Here is a 24818-nt window from a genome sequence, read left to right as displayed (position 1 = left end):
CATTCAAATATTAAACATATTAAACATACGTTTTAAAAACACAAGGTTTGGTAACAGGACTGAGAAAAATCTTCCAATTAACCTTGTACAAAAAAAGTTACCAGAGATTGACGAAAACATATTTCGAACAGAAAAAAAAAAAAGTTATTATATTCAGTTTTGAAATTAACTTTTGAAGTTCCATTTGGAAAGGCAAATGTCACCAATGGTGGAATGTCCCATATAAACACTCAACTTCAATGAACAGAATCAAGAAGAACTTTAATTATCAGTAATTGTACAAACATAAATATTTCCGCTCTACATTCAGTTTCTGCATTGTATAGAGGACAGTTTATTTTCCTTTATTGTCCTGTAAACATTCTTGCATTGATTTGCACATTTCAACATCAACTAAAACTTCAAAGATGTGTCATCACATCTAGATATGTTTTGCAGTACAAATATTTGGATATTTCATTAGCGAGTAAGTTTATGATACTCAGGGGACCCCAGCAACAGTTACTTTTGATATACATGGCAAACACTGTGCATTTACACTCACAGAAGCCATAACACGGCTACCAAACAGCCGAACAGTAAGGCAATAGATTACAGGCAGTCTCGGAGTGACACTCTTTGATTGTGTTGAATGCCACAAACACAAATCTAAAGCCTTTAGTCTCAGGACAACCACACAAATGAGCCTAGCCCACAGGTTCAGAGGAGTCCAAAGATTTCTCCTGTGAGAAACAGTGAAAAAAAAGGTGCAAAATGCAAAACAAACAAAAAACAAAAAGCTGCATCCATCATGAGGCAGGCAATACAGCTTTTAAAGCCCTGTAAAGACTCTACGGTGCAATTTGCGCATTTTTAGACAAGACACACATACATGCATTACAAAGACTGAATTGATTCAAAGGGAATGGGGCCACAGCTGAGTTCAGTTCAACTACCATCGGGACACAGAAGGGTATTTGCTATTTTTAAGTCATGTAATGAAGCTTGAAAAAGGCAAACTGTTCCTAGGCCTGAACAAACTCAGTATCCATACAAGTTTTATATCTGCACGGGAGTATCAGAGACCACTAAATCCTCCCTGAGAATCAAATCATTAGAAAAATATTTCAGTCATTAACACCATCTTTTTGCGTTTCCCACAGAGTCTAAAAGCAGCTTTATTTTATTTATAAATAAGGCAACTATATTAACACTAAGGTTTTGTAGAATTACAAAGGGAAACAACCCATTGAACTGGAGGGTTTTAGGGCTTCACATGCAATAGAAGTAAGGGCAACTTATTTTTTCCTTGTCAATAAAAAAAATGCTAATTTTAAACATCGAGGTGCCTTATCCTGACATATGGCATATCCAAATATATAAGATATTTGCAGACTGCTGCAGATTAGAGTCATTTTTCAAAAGAAATCCTAACTTATATCTCTTTAGTGTTTTCTTGACAAATACTTTTTACTCCCAACCTGATACAAACATTAAACATAAATGCTGAAAAATAATATTTACTTAAATCACAACCACTACAACTACTGAATATCATTCCATTACAAATCCTCCTAAAAGTTCAAGTCTGGTTTATTTTTATTAAAATAAAGTGCTTAAATATGTTCCTTGACTAGAGTGAGTTTAAATCAGTAATTTAGTCATGTTTGAAATGTCTGCAAACTAATACTGGTAAGAAACTATATTTACACTGCAGTTGTGAAGATAATTTATCAGTGAATAAACCAGAATTGCTTGAATGTAAAAACAAATGAAATTGTTTTTTTCCAATTTAAGACCATACAGTGTCTAACCTCAACATGGAACTCAATCCACCACATTTAAGCTGGTGCTGAATTCTCAAACCCAGGACATTTTATTCTCAAAATGACCCAAAGTGTTGAAAGTTTTCTTCTTAACACTCGATTAGCTGCCAATCACCATTAGGAGTGTGTGCACATGTATTCTTAATTTCATGGAGTCTTCTTTTTACAGTAACCTTCAATCAAAATGTAATAAACGACATTTAAAAAATAACAATGTAAAGTCCTCAACAATATTATTTGGACCATTTGATGAATAAGACATATTTCAAATAATTCCCTTGTTACACTCCGTAATTTTCAAGATGTCAAAACTGGCATGTCAGTTAATGTGATAATACAAATAATAAATTATGTGAGCGAAATGCAAGCATGTTTTTCAGCCCTTTATTACTAAACACTGCCATCCAGTGGAAGAATGAGTCAGTGATCTGAAAGGGCTACACCAGGATTATTAGCATCATATCTGCCAAAGCCTTTAGCACATTAAATTCCAGTTGAGCAGTTTAAATTAATAAATTAACGGATTAAGTGTTATTTTCTTAGAGAAAAGTTGCATATACTAAATGCTTTAGTAAATCTGACTCTTTGAATCCACAAGGTGTCCGGTCCTTCCTTTCCAAAAAGCATATCTTGCATATTCTTAGTCCCTACTAAAATATAGTAAACACAACCCTGTGACCTTACATGACCTCAGGAATGAAATAAGGGAGTGTTGGGATCCAGTACAGATGCCATTTTGAGGTGCTCACATTTTACTTGTAGCTAGTATTGAAATTTTTGCCTTGTTCTAATATATTCCAGTTACTCTTCCATTCACTGATCAAAGTCAAACCTCAGGTCTTTGACGCAAAGGTTTCTTCTTTCCATCATGCCAGCTCTTTCTTGGCCAAGTGTTCCTACACCTCCCTTCGAGTGCAAACTGGCCCTCTTGGATGATCTCTTTCACTGGTCCAAAAGAAAAGTTAAGAGGGAAAACAAAAGCCATTAAGGATTTAACAGTCTTCTGGTTCCCCTCACCGAGACTGGACACCAAGGGTGATCTTTAGGTTCTCATAAACCACATAGCTGATGCTAACAGCAGGGATGACCTTCATAAAGTTGGGTGCCAAGCCTCTATAGAGTCCAATTGCACCCTCTGTCCGTACAATGTGTCTGAAGAGACCAGTCATGGTCATCTGAGGGCTGCCTTCCTGAGAAGCTATAAAATAAATTAAAATAAATCCATTAGACTGTGAAACAATAATAGTTTACTTAGTGAATGATAATAGTAGTAAACAATCAAGCCTTGTAATGATGTATTTGAGAGTTTAGACTTACCTTGAGCCTGCATACGTGTCCTCACTAAGGCTAACGGGTAGCTCGCTAACTGTCCACAAGTACTTGACATTGTACCACAGGCCAACAGCACAAACACACCCGGATCGGCACTGTCCGTAGCAAACCTCTGCAGCCACGAGTTCTTTAGTGTCTACAGATTTAAAAAAGAAAATATTTACAATATAAATTAATCATAAAATAATATAATAATTATATAACAAATTTGAATAAATAAAATTTTAAAAATAAATATAAAATATTTAAAACATTCAGGAGGTAAATATTATAATTATTACAAAACACACATTTTATTAACTAAAACATAAAACAATAACCATAAAATATGTGAAACATTCTGAAAGTAAAAAAAAAAATATATAAATAAATAAATAAATAAATACATACATACATGTAACCCAGTGTTATTTTAGTATTACCATTATAGTATTTATTAATATTTTGAATAAGCTTTTATTTTTATATTTTCAGTTTTAATTTGAGTGCTTTTTTAATTTTATTAGTTTTTACATACATTCTATATATATATATATATATAGAGAGAGAGAGAGAGAGAGAGAGAGTCAAACCAAAATTTATTCAGACACCTTCAACATTTCACACATTATCACAGTTTATTCGCTATAGTTTAAAAAATGGTAATAAAATATGACAAGATCTCAGAGTTAAACTGTGTCAGAAAAAAATAATCTTGATAATGTCAGATAACACTTAAGCAAAACATGGTCAGGTCAAAGTGAATAATTTTTGGTCCCAAATTTTTATCAGTTTTACTGGTAGTCCACTGTATGAAAAATTTTTGGGTATAATATGTCACAGTTTACTTTATTTTTCTATCCTCACTTACATAAATGAACTATAGTGTCCTGCACCCACTAGTAAAAGAAATACAAAAATTATGTTTAGTGTCTGAATAATATTTGGTTTGACGATATAGATAGATAGACAGACAGACAATAAAATTGAAGCATTTTATTTCTATGCTTTAAATGATTTTTATTTCAGTTTTAGTAATTTTAGTAGTTCAACAATTCAGATTTATTGGAATTAATGGAACCTTTTAATAGTTTAACACTGATAATAAATATATAGTCCTTTTGTTTTAGTGTGTAAAAACTTACCTCATAAACAGCCAGGTCTATTCCAGCATAAGGGATGATACCCAGCATATTAGGAATATAACCCTTGTAGAATGCTTTTAAACCCTCCTTCTTAAATATATGTTTAGCACAGTCCACGATACCAGAGTACTGACCCGTCCTTCCCAGGGCAAGACGAGTCTTTAAAACCTTAAAAAAAAAAAAAAAAAACCACACACACAAAAGTGTTTTTGTTTGAGCTCCAAGAGATCTGAACAAAGCAATGCTTTGTTTGGTATAGAAAGCCATAATCAGATGGCAGCTAGTTATTAAAAACTAAGGAAACCATTTTTAAAATGGTACATTACAGCAGTGCTTCTCAAACCTGTCCTGAGGACACACCACTACTGCACATTTTGTATGTTTCTCTCATCGAAAACAGTTGATTTAACTCATCAGCTCATTAACACAGAATGCAAGCAGGGATGGTCTTATTATTGCTCTATGGTCTGACTACCATTGGAAAAAGCGTAACAGCTAACTTGGATCATGTGTGCCTTGATAACCAATCTTATTACAGCCTTGACGTCATTGAGTTATGTGAGTCAATCACTGTGAAGCCTCTCCTCTATTCACATCTTTAAAAAAAACAAAAAAAAAACAGCCTCATCTCCTTCCCTGCATACTGCAGCATTAGCAGGCATTACACTTTTTTCGGCTAAGGTTGCAGGCTTGCCTTCAAGTGACTTTGATGCAAGACTTGAATTGGGTGTGTCTGATAAGGGAGTCATACAAATGTGCAATGGTGGGGTTTGAGAAGCACTGCATTACATAACATGATACAAAGAATGCATGGGAGGTCTAGTGAAAGCACATGATTCATAATTATTATTTAAATGACACAACAGAAAGCTTTTGTTTTCTCAAAGCAGTGCTCAAAGTTTATTCTTAAATGATTGTTTATGTTCTTACCTCCATGGGGTAGATGCTGCTCTGGGCAATCGCTCCTGCTAGAGACCCAGCAACCAGCCTCTCCAGAATCCCCAACGTCTCCTGATTACTGCCAATCAGCCGCTTAATCTGAAGAACAGGGCAAGTGAGCTTTAGAAGTCACAGATATAATAGCTGGGAGCAACATACAAGGTTGTTTTCAGTTTTTTCTGAATTAAAAGATCCGTTCACACCAACAATAATAACCTTAAAGTTAACCATAACTATATTAGCGTCCACACCAGCAGCGATATTGTTCCGTTTATTCTAAGTTTGTGCAGTTTTGTTGCTTCAAATGCTCGAGCTCTTTGAAGCAGGATGGATTCTGATTAATTTGTCAATGTTTTTATTGTCCGTCAGCTGGGGGAAATCGTTCCGAAAGTGATTCCAAAAATATTGTTTCTCTGTGCTGTTATCGTTATTGTTATGTTGTGGACTCTGCTATTCTTTTATATTTAGAATGATTTTTAGAACTATATCTTTTTTAACCTCTGGTGTGAACAGGCCTTAAAAGTTTTTGAAGAAAAGTAAACTGTCAGTTGAAAACAGAGTTGTCAATGTCAACAAATTAACTGTTTGTTTAAAATAAAATTGTGGTTATCTACATTAATGTTCTTTAAATATCCAGGATTTTGTATGTTTCTAATGGCTATGCTTTAACATGTCAAACTTATATGTTTAAACAACAAGCTACCTGCTCATATGCCATGAATTTGATAGCAGACTCAGGTGCAATCTTCAAAACGTTGATACCGTTCCCTCGCCAGAGTGACCGAATTCCACCCTCACGGATCATTTGGGTGAATCCTCCGGCGATACCCATGGAGTTGCTGCGGGTCGCGTGAACCTGCCAACAACAATCCAGTGGGGAAACATTTCAATTTTGTTCAAAAATTGTTTAATTTCGCAAGCACTTTAAGGTACATTTACACCGGACAAGAGGTTCAATGTTCCATACAACCTTATAAATTCAACATACTGAAGAATTTAAAGAAAAAGAACTTTAAAATCCAACAAACCAAACTGAAACTAGGCAATTTCTAATATGCATGGTCATCCACCGAGGCACTCATCCAAAGAACAGAACATCATGTACTTTAGTGACTTTACAGTACAGTAGCAGTGTTCCTACAGTGAAGTCCCTTCATAAACAGCACACTGGTGACAGGGGATCTCACTAACACTTCAGTTCATGTCCCACCCCAACTGGGGCTTGAAGAAAGCCTAGGATTTCAGCTAATGAGCCTAGATTAATTGATGGGTCATCTATTATGCTATGATGAAGATGCATTAAATTGATCGAAAGTGACAGTAAAGACAAAAAAAATTCTATTTCCAATAAATGCTGTTCTTTTGAACTTTCTATTCATCAAACTTGAAAATGTATGTTTACACAAAAATATCAAGCAGCACACCTGCTCAGCATTTATAATAAGAAATGTTTCTTGAGGAGCAAATTAGCATATTATACAGTTTAAAATATATTCAAAGAGAAAACTGTTTTCTTAGACTGTAATAATATTTCACAATATTACTGTTTTCACTGTATTTTTGATCAAATAAATGCAGCCTTGGTGACCATAAAAGACTTCTTTCAAAAATATATACATTTATATAAAATAATATAAATCTTAATAAAATATAAATGTATAAAATAAACCTAAATTCATATATGTAAATCCCATTATTATATAATCATAAATATATATAATGTATGTTTTCCAAACTTGAATGTGTATTTTCAGTCATCATATGATGTGTGCTACTTTCTATATAGGTCTCATACCTGCATGAGAACTTTTAGGCGATCCAGAGGTGCCGTACAGGTACGAGACACAGCACCTGCTCCACCTCCTGCTACCAGGTGTCGCCACCACATGCCCGTTTTCTTCTCCTCTGCCGTAAACTCGTCAGGGACAATCATACTTTCCCCTACATCAAATATCTGTACAGAAGAAATGACATAATGTAGACTGAGAACATAATGAATGGACAATCAACAGGTCAAGTCAGTGATTCTCAACATTTTTTTGGGCCAGTGCCCCCCTAAACATTATCTAGGTCCCTTACTGCCCCCCATCAAATAAAACGTAGTCTGATGGTCTTCCCTTAATATTGATGTTGACTATTATTCTATGTTTATTATACTTAGGCATATTATTATATACACTACCATTCAAATTTTTTTTTTTTTTTTTTTTTTTTTTTTTTTATAAATAAACTGAATATGATACTTTCATTCAGCAAGAATCCATTAAATTGATTTAACAATAAGTGTAATAATTTGATTCACAAATTTTAAGCACAGTATTGTTGGTGATTTTCAGTGCTAAAGCCTTTGGTGATGTTGAGGTGTCTTTAAATTTTTATCTGTCATACCCAGTTGCTTCAAAGGTTAAAGAGACTAGTTACAAAATTCTGTTTAGGATTGAATCACCAGTTTAGTGCTGTCCTGATTTGCTTTTTTGAATGTTAGTAAGTGTGGTGTGCCTTATGCTCTCTGTCTCGTTTTGTAAATGTGCAAACTGTGCAATAAAAATTACAAAGACAGTAAAAACATTTTAAATAATTTAAAATAATTTACATTTTTATTTTCCATTTCATATTTCTACTTCAATCTTTCTGGTCATCAAAAAATCCTGAAAAAAAAAAAAAACCACACCACACATTCCACATTTCAGTAAGCAGCACAACCATTTTAAGCTAATAAAAACAAGAAGAAATGTTTCTTAAGCACCAAATCAGCATATTAGCATGAGTTCAGAAGGATCTTGTGACACTGAAGACTGGAGTAACAGGAAAAAATACCTTTTAAAATACATTCAAATAGAAAACAGTTTGTTGAAATTGTAGTGATATTTCACAATATTACTGTTTTTACTGTATTTTTGATCAGTCATGGTGAGCATAAGAGACTTCTTTCAAAAACATTAAAAAACCTTACTGACCCCAAACTTTTGATCTGTGGTGTATATTATATATTTTTAATTTTTAATTTATATTTTGGTGTATTTTAGGTCAACAAAGGGACAGAAATCGCTCAAATTTCATCAAAAAGATCTTCATTTGTGTTCTGAAGACGAATGAAAATCTTACAAGTTTGGAACGACACAAGGGTGAGTACTTAATGACAGAATTTTCACTTTTGGGTGAACTGACCTTTTAAACAAACACCCCCCAAAAACACCTCAACACCCCCCTTTCGAAGATATTGCTTCCAGCGCCCCCTGATGTTCTCCGAACACCCCCCGGGAAAATTTGAATGTATTCGAAAAGAAGATAGATTGTGTTTTACTCTTTTTCACCATGGGTACTTCTATATTTAGCTCTGTCTTTTTTGTAATATTCATTTAGTCATTTTTAATAGAACATTTCATTAATTTTCATTGGTTTTAGGGGACTATATTTTATTTATTTTTATCATTAATATACTGAATTTGTGTTAATAACAAAAGAAATTAAGAAATAATTGGCTTTTCATTTTCAAATAAACTGACATTACTCTTCCTTAAAATAAGTGACTTATCTGTTCACCTGGTTCTAGGTGCTAGAATAATCCATGAGTTGGAATACATCTACCTCTCCTCTGTTAAAAAGGTCAAGTCAGTGACGTCAAAACACTGTTGATCAGTTTAAAAGGATCAGATTGGATCACAGTGACCTCCTTTTGTCCCATTCATGAGTATTTCAGGTGCAAGGAAATAAATTTAACTAAGCAGGCTTAGTAGTAGGACTGAATGACTAAGGTGAAAGAGCATCTCCAGCTTTAATGAGATGTGTGGTGTACGTCAGTGATGTAAGTAAAGGCAATTTACACAATAATGAGACTATAAGAAGTACCAAAACCTCCTAAAAGGAGAAATGAGAGACAGTCGGCACTGAAAGCAAACTTTGGGAACTATAATGCACATGGCAGGACTTTGTGGTTTTGTTTTACCGTGGAGTGTTTCCAGTAGAGGATGATTTCAGGAATGTTCTCAGCAGGGTGAAGCAGGTGGTAATCTCTCCACTCATTCCAGTCAATCGTCATCGTACCGTTTTTGTCCATACTATTCAAACAAAAAGACAAAAAGAGACCAAAACTAAATAATTTGTCCATTTCTTACAGGCACTTTTTTGGCTCTGGGTAGCAGCTGTTGATTTGAAATAAGACCAGCTTACAATTTCTAAAATGAAAGCACTTATATAAGAAACTGCTTAGACCTGCACAACTTCTACCAACATTAATCATGTAGTCAAGCGACTAGAAAAAATAAATAAATACTCACATGCAAAAATGTCCCAGCCTTTTTTTATTTTGAATTCCATCATTAATCATTTTTAAGAAAGGTTTCTTTTGCTAAAAGTTCTATTATTTACTTTCAAAAACCTTTAAATATATAAATCATTAGCTTATTCAATATTTCCAAAAGCATTACCCACAAGGGACAAAACAGCTTCTGAGAGAGAGAAAAAAATTACCTCAAAAATGCTAAATGAAATCGCGCAGATGAAACAGTAGATGAAATGCAAATGCAGAGCAAGGCAAACATGCTGGGAGAAGACAACTACTTACTACATTATAGGGGCACATATTTGACCCCTCCTTATTCTGATAAGATGAGCAGAGAGAGAGTGGGTGTGGGATCACAAGAAGGAGAGAGTGATAAAGAAACAGCGTACAACCAAAGACATTTACACAGTCACACAGACAGAAAATAAAAAATAATTTTTATTATAGTAAGCGCTTCATTTAATTTGTACACCTGTTGCTGTTTTTAGGGAGGGTTTTTAAATGTGTGCTAAAAACTCTATGGAATTGACTGGTCAAAGAATGTGAAAGAAATGAGAACTAGGAGACATGTTGTGTAAACTGTGCTGGTTCAGGTTTCTCAGTCATCTCGACACTACAGATCAGTCAGGTTTGAATCATTAGAAAGTGGAAGTGACATGTGAATCATTAGCTGTGAATAAAAGACTTAAGAGAAAGAGGGAGATTGACAGATAAAATCAGTTAAACAAATTACCTCTTGAGAATCTTTTCAGCCTGTTCCTCAGATATATGAACCCCGAGGTCTCTTAGTGACTGCATGATCTCCTGCGAGTCTATGCGACCTGCAGATTTAAAAGAAAATGTGGTGAAACTATTGTCCGTTTTAAAGGGGTCATGAATTGAAAATCAAATTTGCCTTGACCTTTGATATATAAGAGGTCATTGTACTATAAAAATATCCTGTTAGTTTCAGAACTTAAACTTTCTTGTTAGTCCAAAAACAGCTTTTATTGAAACCAAGCTCCCAAAATGACTCATTTTAGATTTTGTCTCAGTATGACTTCATAGTTTGATGAAAGACCACCTCTGCAGAAGATCAGTGCCTACTTCTACATCATTGCCCGCTGATTCATGTATGTCTTGTAGTAAAAAAACGATAGAGATGCCCCTGAGTATTATAAGGCACTGTGTAGTGCCAAGTTGTGAAAAAACAGTCATTGCATTGTCATCCTTGTGATCCTAACCTTAAGAAAGCATGGGTGAACTTTATTTTTAACAAAGCTCCCGATTGTGTCAGTAAGACACGGTTCGGTTGTTTGCTTCATTTTACTGTGGATTCGTTTTTAAACAAGACACAATTCGGCGTAGGCTTTTCAGAGACACTGAAAATAAAAGATGATGCAGTGATGACCATATTCGATCCGACAGTAATGTTGCAACACATAAGTGTGAGTAACAACCATGTGTCACTTAATAATTCAATAAATAAATGCCCTGGCATTTATGTGGTTAATGCATTAGATTATCGGATACAGAAGAAAGCATGTAGAGAACGCTGCTTTTGTTATGGTTTTGAACGAAGCCATTGGCTGTAATCCTGAAAAAGCTTCAGTGAGTGACACCTTCTGTTTTGTTATCAGTAAGATAGTACAATAAGTTTCATTTTATTTAAAACAAGACACTGCAAATGACAATGTATAGGTTTTTCTCTTTATGGAAAGGGATGAAACTATGAATAGCTTATAAGAACGATGATGGTACATTCATTCATAATTCTGTTTATATGACACACCGTAAATTATCATTTGTCAATTGTAACTGTGGTAACTCCAAGTACCTAAACTTTATTTGCCACAACCATGACTTATAAAGCATATGTAATACGCATAAATGTTTCAAAGTTGCCAAATGTTTAAACTATGTAACAAGATATTTTTCAACATCGGAAGTTTAAAACAATTCCACACACGATTCAAAACGCTCCGAAGCTTCATGAAGCAGTGTTTTGAAATCGGCCGTCACTATACAAGTCATTATTTTGTTTTTTTGGCGCACCAAAAATATTCTCGCTTTATAATATTAATATTGAACCACTGTACTCACATGAACTGATTTAAATATGTTTTTAGTACATTAATGGATCTTGAGAGAGGAAGTGTCATTGCTGGCTATGCAGGCCTCACTGAGCCATCGGATTTCAACAAAAATATCTTAATTTGCTTACGGGTGTGGAACGGCATGAGGGTGAGTAATAAATGACATTATTTTCATTTTTGGGTGAACTAACCCTTTAAGATGACTTAAAATAAGCCTAAACTAAAAAAATCAAGATACTATTTTAATTGACCTTCCCAATAACTGTTTTTTCTTTTCTTTTTCCTTTTTTTTTTTTTTTTTGGAACAACCCCACAATACCACTGCACTGGATGTATGAGGTAGCCTAATTTTAAAAGTGTGATTTTTAGTCTAGACCTGGAAAATTTTACATTTTTCTAGACTTTTTTTTTATTGGGTAGAAATTGTATTTTTTTTTCTAAAATCCTTATCCAGTATATCACAAACTGGAAAAGTCACAGGTCCTTGAAATATTGTTTGAATACTAGGGAGCCTTGGTGTAAAATAGGTTGAGATCCTCTAAGCACATGAGAACACTGTATACACTATCTATTGTTTGTAAAAGTACTGGTGCTGCATGATACATGCATGTCTTTCTGTAGTACATTGGTTTGTTTTGCATCAAAAAGATCTATAATTCATGGCAATGCTCATAAAAACATACCATCGTTCTTTTTGTCAAGACTCTTGAAGACCAGCCTCAGTTTCTTCTCATGGTCCCTAAGGTAGTGCACAAACTCCTCAAAGTCCAACTGACCATCCAGGTCTTTGTCTCCAGCCTTGACGATTTTCTGAAACACATATGAAGAAATCAACATCAAAACCTCAAGCTAGAATCACATTTTTTGAGGACAGTGAGCCAGTGTTGTTCGGGGTGTTGAGCTAATGGGGCACTAGGAACAGACATATGGCCTTTGTTTGTTGAAGATAGTATTGAATGGACCATGTTGAACATTCTCATGAGCATCAGCTTTATGAGGCCCGTCCTGACAACGTTTGACCTTTAGGACACAAGCTGTCTGAACCATTGAGCAGCATATAATTGGAGGTAATGGAAGGAGATGGAGAAGAAGAATTAATCATTAACTTGAAGTGTTCTGGAAGGACAGAAACAAAAGGGAATGTGTTTTCAGTTTTAATAGCAAATCAGGCCCATAGGTTGAATCCTGGCTGATGTTGCTCTGACAGTGAGTGTCAGTGAGAGTGAGATTCAAAGCTACTGAACCTTTTCAACCGCAAGCAGAAAAATGAACACCCCACCCAGTGACAGAACACTGAGTCAGATCATTTATGTTTTATGTTACTTTCAATTATGAGATTAGGGACTAGTGCATAATGATACCCTAGTTAAAAAAAAAAAAGTGTAGAAAAGTTTGAATAAACTAAAATTCACTTCTACTGTACATGGAATACAAGAAATCATACCCATATAAGCCCATACAGTCCATAAAGTCCTTTTGTCCTTATCTTAAGTCCTTATCTTTTATATATATATATATATATATATATATATATATATAAACAAATATGATAACGAATGGATCATCATTCAACTTAAATTGCTCTGATTAAAATGGCAATGACAGGTACATGTAATCAGAAGCCATTCAGAATCGATTAACTCTTCAGAGCTCAGCATCTAATGTGCATCATTTCAAACTGTCAAGATCGCAGGCCTCCAGCCAAGTCTCAAATAGCCCTGTCAATGTAAAGTAGCTTAAAGATAGCCGTCGTCTTCACAAACTTAATCCAGACGCTGCAATGACTCAACTGCGGACAAGTGGGTCATGAGAATGGAAACAACATTTTGGGGTTATTAGCCTTCTGAAGTTCAGATTGTCTGTGACAAAAAAGTCATTTTCTAATAGAATGAATCTGAAGCGAACCAGAAAAGACACAGAAAGAAATACTTGCAATTTCACTATTAAATTTTATAGAATAAATATTAAAGTTCCTTTTAGTTTACAATATCTACTTACTGACATTTTGTGCGAAAAAACGGCATTTTATGTCCAAGTCATTTAGGCATAAACATCAAAGTGAGCTCTAACTCTGTAAAGGACACCGGAAGGGATTCTAAACGCAGTTCAAACACGGAAGTCACATAATCTGGATTAAATTGATTCATCCCATTACAAATCAAGTCTTGACATGAATGGACAGGACACACAGATATTAGGTTCATAAGGACTTGTTTGACACTGAAACTGATTTCCTCAGTTTCGGTAATTGAAATAATGCTGAAATTAAACAAAATATTATATGAAAAACTTTTTAACACAATTAGAAATGTTGCCTTGGCAACTAACTGAAATATATCGAAGTGCTAAAATTATTTATAACTAAACTACAACTAAAATAATAATTTAAAGCTAAATAGACAAAATAAAAATGAAAAGAAAAACAAAAAGCGCATAAAATTACAAAATTTAACACAAAATAAAAACTAATTCAAAATATTAATAAATACTATAATAGTATATAAATAATACTAAAACAACACTGTTTGAGACTAGGCAAAACAAAACGTTATTACATCGAGAAACACACTACACAATCTTTTTTTTTTTAAACTTAATAATACAGATAACATACCTTTCGCCATTTTCTGTAAGAATCGAACTCTTGTGATGGAAGAAATAAACTCAACTTAAAAAGAGACTTTAGCTGTGCCGGTAAACTGTCAGACTCAAAATACTCAAATTCTATCCGTTCTTCTGAGATATGGACAGGCACGTAAAGACACAAACACAACATGTTCACCTAAAAAAAAAAAAATCATGAAAACTAAAAACTTAAAGGCAAGGTAAGAAAGATACATATGTACACAGCTCTTGACTGTTCTTGAAGCTATCAGGACTATAATGCCGGTATTTCTTACACGTGGGATTAGGGGACGTATAAATCCCGCCCATTTCGAGACTTGAACTGCAACCTGCAATGTAATTGGCTCAAGTCACCTCCTTACAAGGCTTATCAGTGTGTCAGTCTTAAAGGTTGACAGTCATGCAACTGCACAATTCTGGAATATTCACATACTTAAAGGAAAACAGACAGAATTTTATTTGATAAATAATCTAATTCAGCAATTACATTAAAAATATCACACTTCATTTCAGCCCCCATAACAGTAATTACCCATTTCAAAACACATTTTAACAAAACTTGTGCCATTCACAAAAATCTCCAATTAAGTTCTAAGGGATATCTGTAAAGCTTATCATACCTAGCAACAGTGACCAAGGGCTGAGCAAAGGGTCAGTTCAGCAACAACTAATTAGTGAAATTGGTTGTCATAAAACACGAAAATGAGAATTTTACTGAGCTGAGTGGTTTGCGATTAATCTTGTTGGTCTCTAGAGATAACAGAAAAAGCAATCTGATAATACACATTGTAATGGGGTCTAATCCTGTCACTATCACATGATCTTTCCCTAATTAGTCTGACCTGGTGAAATAATTCTGACAATAACATTTAAAGAGCAGCGGAGGCTGTAACCCACTAAAGATGTGAAGCAATAATTTGGGGGAGGACAGAGCAAAATTAACATGCGTAGGAGACTTTGCTGAAGTCTAGAAAAAATAAATTGCACAAACTCAACGCTGACTATAAGCTGTTTGTCTGTTCCTTTAATATAATTACAATAAAAACACAAACAAATGGGATGTCAATACTTTTCCTGCTACTGTAACTGGCATAACCTCTTATTATTTCATTAAAATGTTCCTGTTTTCTCTATATGACGTGACGTGAAGACAATTTGATTTAACAATTTGCTTTTTACTCATTTTTCATATATGCAAATAAGGAGATGTGAAATATCATATCGGGTCTTTTGATCGGATCTGAGCTGAAAAGACTTTTAGATCAAGAATCATAATATGAAATAAAGTGCAATAATCTCACTGATCACATAACAGTTCAGTTGTTTGTTATCATCACATTCCAAAAACCAGAGTAAAAATATGACTGCATGCATGATCATTATAAAGACTTTTTTTTAACAAATTGTTTTGTTTGATGTGGGAATTCTCTTTGTAATACCTGCTGGAGATCCTTAGGAGGCGCCACCATAATTAGCACAGTAGTTTTCCTTGCGGATACTGCACTCTTTACTTGACCGATTGAATCTGCCTGTGTATCTGGTTTCTTCTGGCCTTCTTTTATTGCAACGTCCTCTACGTTTCGTTCCTCAAGTCCATTTGGTGGCCCTGTGGTACCATCCTCGCACGCGGTTACTCCCAGAAACCACTGGGAAAGGGACGACCACAGTTCCTTGAGCATCTTCATGAAGATGCTCCAAGTCTGTTTACTCTTGAGAACTGATGGGTTTGTGTATTTAATCAATCACAACATCCAGTAGTGGTGTATAAGTTTTTGGTTGTATCTTGGTCTTTGTAAGAACTATCGATTTTTAGTCTACAGACGTTTTAGTGCATAATGTGTGTGTATAGAGAGAAACTGCTTTGGCAGTGAGGCCAGGAGGATGAGGGCAGATGAGGACACTGCCACACAATTTCCAAAGCTCACTGGCATACCCGACAGCATTTCCACAGTAACCAAGTAAAAACTTTCAAATGCAGTAGATGACCAGTTCCAATTAACCGCTTCAAACCATCTCAAACTTAGAGCATCTTTCCGAAACAAATTGTCCAGAACACTTTCCTAAAACATGTTCTTCTCTGAGTGCAAAAAGATGAAGGTAAAAAAAGAAATCATTCACTCTTCAATTGATTTCACTCCAAAGCCTTGACACACTGCACAGTAGCCAAAAACATGAAAAAAAGACAACTTAACTAAAAGAAGCTGAAATCCACACAATTAATCTAACTTTAAAAGCGATTCCATGTTTCAAGTGCGTGTATTTCTTGGTGTCTACAAGCTTCTGCAGGTTGGCTGCATCTATGGCTGGCAAAAAGTGATGCAGTGAAAAAAGCTGCAACCTCACTGCAGCTGTGTCTCAGCCAATCAGAGCGCTCCACACTGGCTGCCCCTGTCTGACAATGCACAGGCAGCCAATCAGAGGATGAAATACAGCCATTTAATGGAGTGATCTCTTACCCAGCCAGCAATGAGGAAATTCTGCTGACTATTTTTTCTGCCCTCTGCTTTTTTAAGACATTCAATCATCATCAGGATCTCCCTGGTAACGCCTCCATGGTGATTCCATGCACTTCCAATGCTGTAATGCTCACCTATACAAATCTACCTCACTTATTCATTTATCAGCTTGTTGTTACCAAATCATTTTTTAAATGCACCTGGGCACGCAAAGCAGGACATGTTAATTTTTAACAAATGCATCTTCCCTCCCTCATTTTACTTGTAAATGGCAGGATTTCAATACAGCTCATTTGAGCACATTTACTTTCTATTGATTAGACTGAATCTGCAGCTGCACCACAATTTATTTCACAGGAAGGTCTAAGATCAATATGTAGATCTCAGGAACCTACGTTTTGTTTGCAAATTACACTAAGATACAAAAGGTATATTTGTACATGATTATAATAACAACTGTATGTGTAAATACTTAAAAGGGTTAGTTCATCCAAAAATGAAAATTCTGTCATCAATTACTCGCCCTCATGTCGTTCCAAACCCGTAAGACTTTCATTCATCTTTGAAACACAAGTGAAGATACTTTTTAATGAAATCTGTGAGATTTCTGTCCCTTCATTGACAGCCTACGCAACAGACACTTTGACGCTTCAAAAAATTCATAAAGAGATTGTAAAACTAATCCATATGAATTGAGCGGTTTAGTCCAAATTTTCCAAAGAGACAAGATCAAACACGATTTCATTAAAGGTGATGATACACGGGGCAACTTTTTGAGCAATGTTGCCAAGCAATGTTGCTTGGGCACTTTCCCATTGAGAATGAGCAACAAATTTCTATCTGGATACTTTAGACAGGTCGTGGGCAATTTTTTTGAGATCCTCCAATCAGAATGCTAGCAGCCGATCATGCGACCAGCTTGGAGATTCAGGAAAAAATTCAAACAAGATGGCGGCCTCTCAGCAGCAGTGGAGCAAAAAAAGGAGTGTGAACTTGTATCTTTTTACGCTGGTAAGTTGTCATGTGTCAACCCAAAACAGGGAATTTACCTCATTTAATGCTTAAAATACCAACAGATGTCCAATTTAATATACCTAGGATGTAATTTAGCCATTGAATATTTTTAGTTAAATGCTAAAAAGACGTGCTCCATGTGACATCTGCAGTGGCGTAGGCCATAGAGTGTATGGCACATGAAAGTAGCTTTTTTAACGAGATCCCTGGGTTCGAATCCGCCTTTCGCCAAACTCGCTCTTCTCCCTTTTCCCCATCACAAATCAGATCGGAAAGGCATTTATATTTAATAAAAATTAAGAAAATATTTGAAAAGTTGAAATAAAGTGCCTAACAAGTGTTTAATAATAAAATATTTATTGGCTCCTCTCTGATTAGTTGCTGCCAACTGTTTGTTGCCCTAATTAGTTGCCCTGTGTCTCACCAGCTTGCCCGTTGCTCAAAATGTTGCCCCATGTATCATCACCTTTAGGCTTTTATTCACATATAAACATTAATCAACGCACACATCGGTTATAGTAAACGGAAGCTCAAGCATGCTTGCTTGAAGTGTGAACCATTGAGGTTCATTCTTTTGTGTTACTCAGCAAGTTTGAGCTTCTGTAAGAACCAGTGAGGTTTGTTGTCACGCATCAAGCAAGTTTGGTTGAGCTTCTGCTTATGTTCGCTGATCAATGATTATGTGAATAAAATGCAATAAAATGAGCAAGTGAGACAAAGCTTGTACTCAATGGGCCATTAGAGTAAATGCACAATACTGACTAAAGATCCTGCCTGGAAGTCATATTTAATTGTATGGCATATTTTTGATATAATAAATTATGCAAATCTATATTGCAAAGTTACAGGTGCTGGTCATATAATTAGAATATCATCAAAAAGTTGATTTATTTCACTAATTCCATTCAAAAAGTGAAACTTGTATATTATATTCATTAATAACACACAGACTGATATATTTCAAATGTTTATTTCTTTTAATTTTGATGATTATAACTGACAACTAAGGAAAATCCCAAATTCAGTATCTCAGAAAATTAGAATATTACTAATGACCAATACAAAGAAAGTATTTTTAGAAATCTTGGCCAACTGAAAAGTATGAACATGAAAAGTATGAGCATGTACAGCAATCATTACTTAGTTGGGGCTCCTTTTGCCTGAATTACTGCAGCAATGCGGCGTGGCATGGAGTCGATCAGTCTGTGGCACTGCTCAGGTGTTATTAGAGCCCAGGTTGCTCTGATAGTGGCCTTCAGCTCTTCTGCATTGTTGGGTCTGGCATATCGCATCTTCCTCTTCACAATACCCCATAGATTTTCTATGGGGTTAAGGTCAGGTGAGTTTGCTGGCCAATTAAGAACAGGGATACCATGGTCCTTAAACCAGGTACTGGTAGCTTTGGCACTGTGTGCAGGTGCCAAGTCCTGTTGGAAAATGAAATCTGCATCTCCATAAAGTTGGTCAGCAGCAGGAAGCATGAAGTGCTCTAAAACTTCCTGGTATACGGCTACGTTGACCTTGGACCTCAGAAAACACAGTGGACCAACACCAGCAGATGACATGGCACCCCAAACCATCACTGACCGTGGAAACTTTACACTGGACCTCAAGCAATGTGGATTGTGTGCCTCTCCTCTCTTCCTCCAGACTCTGGGACCCTGATTTCCAAAGGAAATGCAAAATTTACTTTCATCAGAGAACATAACTTTAGACCACTCAGCAGCAGTCCAGTCCTTTTTGTCTTTATCCCAGGCGAGACGCTTCTGACGCTGTCTGTTGTTCAAGAGTGGCTTGACACGACAGCTGAAACCCATGTCTTGCATACGTCTGTGCGTAGTGGTTCTTGAAGCACTGACTCCAGCTGCAGTCCACTCTTTGTGAATCTCCCCCACATTTTTGAATGGGTTTTGTTTCACAATCCTCTCCAGGGTGCGGTTATCCCTATTGCTTGTACACTTTTTTCTACCACATCTTTTCCTTCCCTTCGCCTCTCTATTAATGTGCTTGGACACAGAGCTCTGTGAACAGCCAGCCTCTTTTGCAATGACCTTTTGTGTCTTGCCCTCCTTGTGCAAGGTGTCAATGGTCGTCTTTTGGACAACTGTCAAGTCAGCAGTCTTCCCCATGATTGTGTAGCCTACAGAACTAGACTGAGAGACCATTTAAAGGCCTTTGCAGGTGTTTTGAGTTAATTAGCTGATTAGAGTGTGGCACCAGGTGTCTTCAAAGTTGAACCTTTTCACAATATTCTAATTTTCTGAGATACTGAATTTGGGATTTTCCTTAGTTGTCAGTTATAATCATCAAAATTAAAAGAAATAAACATTTGAAATATATCAGTCTGTGTGTAATGAATGAATATAATATAAAAGTTTCACTTTTTGAATGGAATTAGTGAAATAAATCAACTTTTTGATGATATTCTAATTATATGACCAGCACCTGTATATTTACAGGACATCCTATTGCAACAGAACACGTTTTGTGTCTCCCGTCAACACTTACAGTTCACAATTAACTTCTCTTTAAGGCAAAATCAGGACAAAGCAACATACATAATAAAATAAAACCCTTCATAACATGTTTAGAGGATAAAACCTTATGTCTTCTCAACAAATCATGCAATGAATTTTCTTTTCAAGTTCTTCTAATCTCCTAATACGAGGTTCAGGTGCCTTTAAATGTACACGTCAGTGACGTCACCGCTAAATAAATAAATTTCCCCAATCACAGTAGTGGCTCCCCCTTTTCTCCAGGAGGCCCTTGCACTCCTACACTATTAACATGTGATGACAGGGAAGTCCTAAATTATTCACCCAGCCCTTTGAATGTAATGAGAGGTCTGACTGCTAGCTATTACTGCACTTAATTTAAAATATAAAACAAAAAATACAGGAAATACAGAAAAAAACAAACATGAGAAGGCACAAGTATGTACATATCTAAACAGAACATAAAAGGCGTAATTTGTATGGATGGAGAGGATTAGCTACTGAAGATCGATATTAGCAGGGTCTCTAGCAAACTCTAATGCAGCCACTGAGGGAATTATTTTCTGATGAGGGAGGAATTGGATAGCTCTATATGTGGCAGATTTGACGTCATTCTGTTTGACTTTTAAGCAGCTACTGCTGTGAACGAAAAGAAAGGCTGAATAAAAGTGAAAAAAGTGTCTACATATACTAGGCCACAACAGAGCTGCTCCATTAACCCATTTAAGATTCATTTAAAACTCTTATAATTAAAAACCTTTTTGCACATATTCATATAACATATGGAGATGACTTATAGCTTCTTATGTAACAACCAATTCTTTCACCTTTATCTTTGAGTGTCTTGAATAGAAAAACTATGAGCAGGTCCTGTTCTCACACTAGGATAGTGCTGTATTTGCATTTATTTGCTCGCTGCATTTGCAAATCAAGTCAAGAATCCACAAGTGCAATCCACCCTTGATCATTAAAGTGCCAGTAAGTTATTTTTGCCCTTCATAATTGAAGCAGCAGATGTTGCTCATCTGCAGGAGAGGTTGTGAATTATGCAGTAAACTCTCTTGACCTTCATAATAAAACATGTATTAACACCATTACTGGTCTATTTGACCTGTGCCAACAAACCTCAGCTAGTCCACTATAGAGGAACTTTCGGTTTTGTTCAAAGTGCTTTTGTTAGTTGTCAAACAAAAGAATTCTTGATCCGCAAAAAAAACCCTGCAGCCAGGCTTTTGTCCAAGACTGCCATTATCCAAAAAAATAAAAATAAATAAAAATTATCCGCCTTAAGGAAATCTAGTCTCAAACCATCAAACTTTTTAATACACCCATAGATGACACTATCAGTAATGTGGTATGCAGAACATGCTTGTCTTCATTGTAAGCCAATGATTTACTCCACCTTAACTTCCCTTCAATTCATATTCTGAAAGCCTTAACATTATACTACCTGTAAAGAATAAAAGTTGTCCTTTAATCAACCTCCCACCTTCCCCCATCACAGAGGGAGAGACGGGGGAGGAAGAGAGAACTGTTGGGTGGTAAATCATAAATGACGACTGGTCTTGTGACTCGGCTACAGGAACAGGCCACATTCCAGGTGATCATATCCAAGATCTCGTTTCCTGATATATACAGGATGCTCCTTTTCCAAAATGCTGCTCAGGATAACTGATATGATTAAGAAGTAGTTGTATAACTTATTGCATTTTCTGAAGGACTGAAAGTGAAACATTTTCTGCCTTCTCTCTTACATTCCACAAATTTGTTGCATTTTAAAAGATTACAATCACCAAAGCAGCTATGTATTTTTACCACTCTGTGAAACTGCAACTTCTTGTTTATCATTGTTATGTTGCTCTGTATGTTCCCCAAGAGACTCTTTTCTAATTATGCATTTCCTTCTTCTTCGCACACTTACACCGTAGTCTAGATTTATATCTAATAAACATGATAGTGAAAATTACACTAAACTCTGATTAGAAAACATGTCTGTTATGGGCATCCTCATAATGCTTAGAATGTTTATATATATATATATATATATATATATATATATATATATATATATATATATATTATATAGTATGTTTGTATGTATTTATATGTAAATATTTCTCTAGACTGAAATTAAACTCAATATGGCTCTTTAAATGTATATTTTAGGTGGACAGAAACCCAAACGACTGTCCCAGAACAGAAACTATGCTACAAAAAATGCAATTTCTGTCATAATATGTAAGCATTGTTAGTGTTCACCTAACAATAAAGGTCTTTTTTGCCATATGTCCACATCACAAACACTGAAAACAACAGTAATCCTCTTTAGGAAAAACAGCAATCCTCCTCACACAGTTGAGAGAAAGGAAAGGCACAGCTGTCCTTTGTGGCACTGTATTAGGCAAATGAGCTGTGAAAGTAAGGATCCTAGAAGCACAAAACTTCTGTTCTGAGGTTTAATAAATAATAATTCATAAACAAAATGTGTTACATTAAGTCTTTCCTAAGTCTATCCTCTATATCTGTGTTATCTGATCTATCAACCCATCATAAAATTCCATTATAGTGGAGATAAAGTAACTCACCATGAGTTCATGTTCAGTGCGATGGACGCCCAGCTTTTTCAGTCCGATGGTCAGGTCGTTGACACAGATACCTCCGTCTTTGTTGACATCCAGGATCTGGAAGAGCACCTTGAGCCGGTGCTCCTGCTCGGGTCCGCCACACACCGGGCAGTGATGCGGGGAGTCGCAGGACTCATCATGTCCGTGGTCTGAGAGTGATGTTGCGGCCAGTGTGGAGGCCACAGTCCGACCACCACCTCCGGGATCCGAGCCCTGATACTTCTCCGTGCGGCACTGGCAGAAAACACCACTGAGTAACGGAGAGACGAGCGATCCACGCTGATGCATGACACACGGGCTGAAGTCCAGACTAGTGGCTGGTTAAACAGTTTTTACGTAAAGTCTCTGTGTGAGCGTGTGGGCAGCGTGAGCCTGTAGCTGGTTACGCGATCGTTTTCAGTCAAGATGCGAGACAGATGTGCACTGCGATAAGCTTCCAAATACGTCTAAAGAGTTATCTATTCCATTTCAGCCTCTTTACTTTAACAAACGGTTTGATATATTTTCGGAGTAAGGTTTAAAATTGATCGCTCATTCACACGCTTTAGCGGCTTTCAGGGCTCCGGGTCATAGTGATGAGCTGGAAGGATGTTCCAACGATACTCCGGGTTTTAGTATATCGAAAGAAAAAAACAGACAAATCGGCCTACTTCGTCATATATTTCACTCTGAATCTCGTTCCGAATATAAATCCTTGAGTTTGTGAATTCCTAAAGGTAATCCGGTTTGAATTGGCGGTCTGAATGACAGCTGATGCAACGAGAATGCCGGTAAGGCGGGCGGAGACTCGTGTTCGACAGGAAATGAGTAACTGGAGTGAAAAGGGGGAGGGCCTTTGAAGTGGGAGGGGCTAATGATGTGAGTGATGGACATATGCAGTTACCAATCATTTTTGTTTACTTGTCACGCCCAATAGTTCTGTTTTTCCGCCTGTAATTTAATAATAATAATAAATAAATATTATTATTATTAATTTTTATTATTAGTAGTAGTGGAATTACTTGTAATTATTAGAATAATTATAAATACATTTTAATAATAGCTACTTTATTAATTGCACTGCAATTTTCTCTTATTCAGAATTTATTTATATAAATATAATGCGCACTATGAATAATGAATATGAATTTTTAATCTAGCAAATACAGATTTGTTATTTTATGCTTGTGTGTATAATATGCTGGTAATTTTGACACTGGTACCCTACTATTAAATATCCCAGTGCTAATGTCCGACTCCTAAGTATAGTCAAAGAATATACATTAACAAGAAGCGACACTCAATAGAACGTTCCATTGCAACACCGGCGCCCAGCAGCAGCCCTGCGTTTCCGCCATTTTGGGGTAAAAGCGACTCGGCAGTCCACTAGTTTCTATGGCAATATCAGCTGCTTTGTTAAAAACAAAAACAAAAAAAAACGTACATTAAAGCTGCAGTCAAACTTGAATGATGACAACACAGAATAAAATACTATCACTAGTGATCATCAAATCCTTTTAACAGCTTATTTTACAGACTTTTTGTTTAAGTCTTCCACTTTTTTCACAAAACCTTTACTCTCTAGAAACCCAGTCAGTTTGGGTTAAAATTCTTTAAAAGATCTAGTATTAGCATTATAAACACTGAATTAATACCAACATATGAAAGTAAATTAAGGACATGCATCAGAAAAATTGGGAATGTTGGACAACAAATATATGAATATAACAGCTTGATTTTGCAGTTTTGTCTAATGTCCGTTAAAGCAAAAGTGTCCAAAAGTGGGAATTAGCCTATGGGATAACGGACACAGCAATGTATCATGTATTATAAGATCGTTATGTTTGTAGCGTGATCCGTTAAAACGTACAATATATATATATTCAATTCAGACCTAGTGGAGTGATACTATTATTACTATTACTCCACTAGGTCTGATCTATATTGTTCGCTGCAAACATGATGATCTTAAATGTATTAATTATTAATTTACTATTAATAAATGTGTAAAGTTGCATAAAATGGACATACTCAATAAAGTAGGCTAACTACGTTACCTCAGATGGTT

At 35.7% G+C, this 24818-nt stretch overlaps 1 protein-coding gene across 6 annotated transcripts; it reads right to left on the bottom strand.

Moving 5' to 3' along the window:
* Positions 1-244: 244 nt before the first annotated feature.
* Positions 245-23579, bottom strand: slc25a25b (solute carrier family 25 member 25b). 6 transcript variants are annotated; one of them, XM_051893280.1, is made up of 11 exons: positions 22733-23579; positions 12241-12367; positions 10216-10303; positions 9765-9800; positions 9147-9258; positions 6996-7154; positions 5904-6056; positions 5192-5299; positions 4262-4429; positions 3123-3273; positions 245-3003 (listed from the first exon to the last, which is right to left on the bottom strand). In XM_051893280.1, the coding sequence occupies exons 1-11, from the start codon at positions 23057-23059 to the stop codon at positions 2819-2821; spliced, it is 1614 nt and encodes a 537-aa protein (XP_051749240.1). In that variant the 5' UTR covers positions 23060-23579; the 3' UTR covers positions 245-2818. The 6 variants fall into 6 exon arrangements, with proteins under 6 accessions (XP_051749240.1, XP_051749242.1, XP_051749241.1 ...); XM_051893282.1 differs by lacking the exon at positions 22733-23579 and adding an exon at positions 15622-16473; XM_051893281.1 differs by lacking the exon at positions 9765-9800 and having other exon boundaries at positions 22733-23578.
* Between the last annotated feature and the right edge of the window lie 1239 nt (positions 23580-24818).

The sequence above is a fragment of the Ctenopharyngodon idella genome, chromosome 5 (assembly GCF_019924925.1).
Source record: "Ctenopharyngodon idella isolate HZGC_01 chromosome 5, HZGC01, whole genome shotgun sequence".
NCBI classification, from domain to species: Eukaryota; Metazoa; Chordata; class Actinopteri; order Cypriniformes; family Xenocyprididae; genus Ctenopharyngodon; species Ctenopharyngodon idella.
This window is presented reverse-complemented; position numbering and strand designations above follow the sequence as displayed.